At 36.2% G+C, this 4785-nt stretch overlaps 1 protein-coding gene across 1 annotated transcript; it reads right to left on the bottom strand.

Moving 5' to 3' along the window:
• Nucleotides 1–506: 506 nt before the first annotated feature.
• On the bottom strand, nucleotides 507–2747 carry LOC108668063. The gene is made up of 4 exons (XM_047881624.1): nucleotides 2705–2747; nucleotides 1882–1953; nucleotides 1284–1469; nucleotides 507–994 (listed from the first exon to the last, which is right to left on the bottom strand). The coding sequence occupies exons 1-4, from the start codon at nucleotides 2745–2747 to the stop codon at nucleotides 783–785; spliced, it is 513 nt and encodes a 170-aa protein (XP_047737580.1). The 3' UTR covers nucleotides 507–782.
• Nucleotides 2748–4785: the final 2038 nt, after the last annotated feature.

The raw sequence follows: 4785 nt of genomic DNA, 5'->3' as shown, positions 1-4785 counted from the left end.
ATGTATTTTATGATTATCATAATTTCAATACAGTTAAAAATGCTTGAAAGTGAAGAGCGATTGATGCCTGGAAGATCGAATGTGTGCTGAATTACACACTAAAAGATGAAATGTAGGTACAGCAAAAATGTGTATGTACATTTTATTAAAAAACACACATATATATCGCGATTTCAGCTTTGCTTAACCCGGCCTCCTCGCCGATTCTGACCAGAAACTGGCGCACAGAGCTGGGATCGAACCCGCAGTCCCGCACCTCTCTGCGCCAATCACGGTACTCTGAATTGAAACCACTGGGACACCCTGCCCTTCATATTTGTTGAATGTAACCTAATCTTCTGGTTTGAGCAAAAGGAACAATTTTCGAATCGTGTTCGCAGCTTGAGAGCACGATTTTCTGTTCGCGTTTGAAATTTTTTCTGCACTCTCTAGATTTCGTTGATGGAGTCCAGAATTTCCTAGATTGATTAGTTTGTAATTCCTCTGTGGATCTAAGAAACCTTTCTCGAATTCGTCGGGACAATGGATCTTAGTTATTCTAAAATCCAACTGATGATAACGTCAACTTGATTTATCACTGAAACTTTTGTATCGTATTATCTAACATCAGAAATTCAACCAATGAAGAAAAAGCTAACCCAGAAAGGTTTGCAAATTAGCCATTGGCAAAATTTTTCACCTTGCCAACTTACAAAAATATATTTTCAAACACATATATTGTTTCAATGGAACTCTGAAGCCTACAACTGATGACACACTAAAGTTAGGTTAAAATAAAATTTTTACTTAGTTAGGCATGATTTCGGCTTTGGAATTCGAAAAACCATAGAAGTTTTTGCCAAGTGGTTCTTCAGCATTTGTCTCAAAAGTTTTTCGGCCTCTTCGTCCACAATGAGGCCTCTATCTCGCATCTTCTGTTTGATGTAGTCGTTGTTGTGGTTGTTAATGTGATAGTGACCGGGTTGACCCTCCACAGCCCAAGTCAGAATTATTCCTGAAAAAAAATTTGATAGATCATTCATTCTTATGACAAATAGCCTTTTCATAATCGACTGTGTATTGAGCGTATTTTACACAAATAACTCGTTACTCAATATATTTGCATTGCAAAGAAAAATATCACTTCCTAGCTCAGTATAAATATATTATATTAAATATTGTGATATTAATCATTCAGCTTAAAAAAGTTTTACTTGTTGAAGAAAAAGCTCACAATGAGCCAATTTGCGATGTTTCCACTAAATTAAAAATAAAATATTTGCACATGGCGGCTATTTCATTACCTGTACAGGCATGCCGCACGAGGTTATCGAGGAAATGGCCTTCATGTTTAGGATCGATGTGCTCCCCAACCTCGACGCTCATCACCCAGTCCCACTTCCTGCCGAGCCAGAGGCCCTCCTCGCTGAGGTCGGCGTGCGCGATGAAGCCGCCGCTCACCTCCTCGATGGCGAGGCCCCCGTCATATCCTTCAGAGAAGATAATAACATCGCAAATTGGCTCATGGTGAGCTTTTTCTTCAAAAAGTAAAACTTTTTATGTTGAATGATTAATATCACAATATTTAATATAATATATTTATGCTGAGCAAGGAAGTGATTTTTTTCTTTGCAATGCAAAAGATATTGAGTAACGAGCTACTTGTGTAAAATACGCTCAAAACATAGTCGATTATGAAAAGGCTATTTGTTCTAAGAATAAATGATCTATCTGATCATTATCTGAGTATATGATCTAGTCTTCGAATGATCGGCCACTAGAATTCACAGTCTTATTTATCATGTAATTTTTTTACCACCTCATACCAGTTGGAAATAATGAATTGAAACGTTTTAAGGTACGCTGCATTAAAACAGCTAAAAAAAATTAATATATACGGACCATGCCATGAATATACAATTTGTGGCTTCTTTTGAATGTCATGAAAATCCTTATTTATGTCGGCGATGTATTCTGTTGGCGCTCCGAGTATAAACGCGTTCAAGAACAGACTAGATAAAGCTATGGAAAAAATATATGTTCAGACTTGAAATGCCTAGCACCATATCGAACCCGGTGGAAGTCTAGTAGTTATTTCAAACTATCGTTATATAGTCATGAAAAGATCCGGTCAAGGGACACGATTTTAGATCTCCTGTGAACAAGTCATGAAAAGTACACGAATCGATGACAGGCCACATCGATTTGTGCCACATCTTTGCGCTGAAGTCCTACTCTTCAGCGCCGACATCACTATGTTATCTTATATATTGCTGTGAAATAAATTTCAGGTCCCACCATTGAAAGTTTGATTGGACAGAATACTAATGTTTAAAAGCCTTTTCTGATTTCATAGACAAATTTAAGCGAAAATCGACATCATTCATGCTGCTTTTTACAATTTCTTCAGCTGAAGCAGGCAAAGCTTGTTAATATTAAGGGTGTAAATTCTAGACTCCCGAACGTTCGTACTTATTTTAAAGCAATTGGGTTTTAATAGCCTGCTACCAGCAATATTCGCCAGAGAGCATTTTAGTAGTCTTGTCGTAATAACCCAGAAAAAATACCAGGAGCGCATTGAGTACAAACTTTGCTACACAAAGTAAAAAGCTTGAATCATGTTGAGAAGCTCTCACAGATAAGGAGTAAAAGTGGCAACCTCGACGAGTATAAATCCGCTTTTAAATCATCTGTTAAGCAGATGAGGGAGTGTAGGCTCCCTTACCTGTATTTTTCTGGTTGCCATAACAGGCGAAATATTGCTTCATCCTTCTGTATACAATTGTTTGCTTCAACTAAAGTACATGAAAATTTTATATTAGCTTTGCAGGATGAGAATTGCCTTACTTTGTTTTGGCAATTATTCCAGGAGTTTGAGAGATCACTGTTCGTTACACTCAAATTTTGTTGATTCCGTGGTGAAAATTCATGATTTTCGACGTTTCCTGTTAAAAAAAATAAGAATGAAATGAGTTCTCTCTATATATGTTAATTGTCGTGAACATGTTCGTTCAATTAACTCTAAAATGTGAGTTAAAAAGCATTATTTGCATTTAGAAAAGATAAATTAGCAGTTCAATCGGTTAAAAACGTCCGATTTCCTTCCTTTAAATCTGTCAAATATGTGGCTTGAATAAGTCTTAAGATGTAGTATAAGCTTGGATATTTAATATTTTACAAATATAATTGGGCAGAAGAAGTCGATTTTTTCATGTAAAGTGAGAGAAATCACTCTATCTGCTCATGTATTTGGAAACCTTGAACTGCGTAGCTTTTTGGAGAATGAAGACATCCTGCGTGACTCGTCAACACCATCAGAGCCAGAGCAGCAGAGGTGATCACCACTAGCTTCAAGATTAAGTTCTCTATTGACATATTTCTGAAATTCTTTCCTGAAAGATAACAGATTAAGTGAAAATTTTACAATAAATTGTTATGAACATGCAAGTAGCTCCTAAAACGTAAAAGACCATGAAAACTATTTGAACCCAATTTACAGGACGTGACAGAGCCAAGCCGGTCGTTTTCGTTGTGTTAATAAAACTTATGAACTTGATGAAGTTACTCACATAGGACCCCGAAACTTCACTTGCCAAAACTGCTGATTTCATTTTTCGTGTTTGCTGGAAGTTTTTTGAACAGAGCGCGGTTTTCAAAAGTTCCTTGCTAAGCATTTATAGAAAATTTTACAAGTCAAACTTCAACGGTAATAGGAAATATTTATGTTAGAAAATATTTATCTTCCGTAATAAATTACGAATACTTAAGACAATTATTGTGAAAAGAAAATAAGTAAAATACCTAATTATGATAAGCGGAAGGAATTACTGTTGAACACACCGTTAGCGATAGAGAATGGTTGATTACGCATATCCATGAAATTAAAAAACAAAGAAGATGCCACAGAAATTTGTCATATCTTTATAAAGGAAAACGTTTCAGAGTCCAGCTTCATCGTCAGTTCGCAAACCCAGAAAGTCAATACAATCATTTTATAATCCAAAATTCAAAGTCAGACATTAAAACCTAATATTGACAAATAAAAGACTAATCCGCAAACATAGGACAGCAAAACTGGCCTATCCGCTAACAATGAGAGTGAGGAATTTGAGCATGGCTTCCGTTTGAAAATGTAAAGAGATTCTAAAATTCGGAAGTCAGAAAGACCGGTAGGTAGTAGAAGCTAAAAATTTGAAGTCGCTGTTGGACACCAGGTCATCGCACTGCTTGGCTTGATTTTGAAACTGTTTAATGAGGGGAATATTCGAGTAAATTTCATGTTCGACAATTCCTTCCCTTATGCTTATAGCCACTCTTGAAGATAAGTTGAGTGACTTTATATCGACATACGTTGATGCACATTGCGCAGAACTGAATTTGTAAACTAGAGACAATCGCATTAAGTCAGGGAGTGTATCTTTATACCTAAAGAACGAGGTGATCCACCAACAATATCCGGAGTTTGGCATTTGGAAAGTACTTAATGACTCAAACTTTCAACTCTAAAGGCAGTTTCAGATGCTGGCTGAAGTATGGGAATGAACAATAAGCAACGTTTCTATTATCACATCAGTATAGTTTACACATAAATTTTTAATTTGAGTAAACACCAGGTGAGACTGAAACCCATTAAGTGAGAAGGTATTGCGCAAAATTCAAATTCTGAGTGCATGGCATGGAAGGTTGAGCAAATACGAAAGCCGCGGTATATTAATTTTTGAATCCTATTTAATTTAAAACGAAATAGAAACTAAAGAAGCTGGTATTTAAACCGGTAAACGTCGATTTTTGGTAAACAGAAGTCTG

Source organism: Hyalella azteca, unplaced genomic scaffold (genome assembly GCF_000764305.2).
Source record: "Hyalella azteca isolate HAZT.00-mixed unplaced genomic scaffold, Hazt_2.0.2 contig8399, whole genome shotgun sequence".
Classification (NCBI taxonomy): domain Eukaryota; kingdom Metazoa; phylum Arthropoda; class Malacostraca; order Amphipoda; family Hyalellidae; genus Hyalella; species Hyalella azteca.
This window is presented reverse-complemented; position numbering and strand designations above follow the sequence as displayed.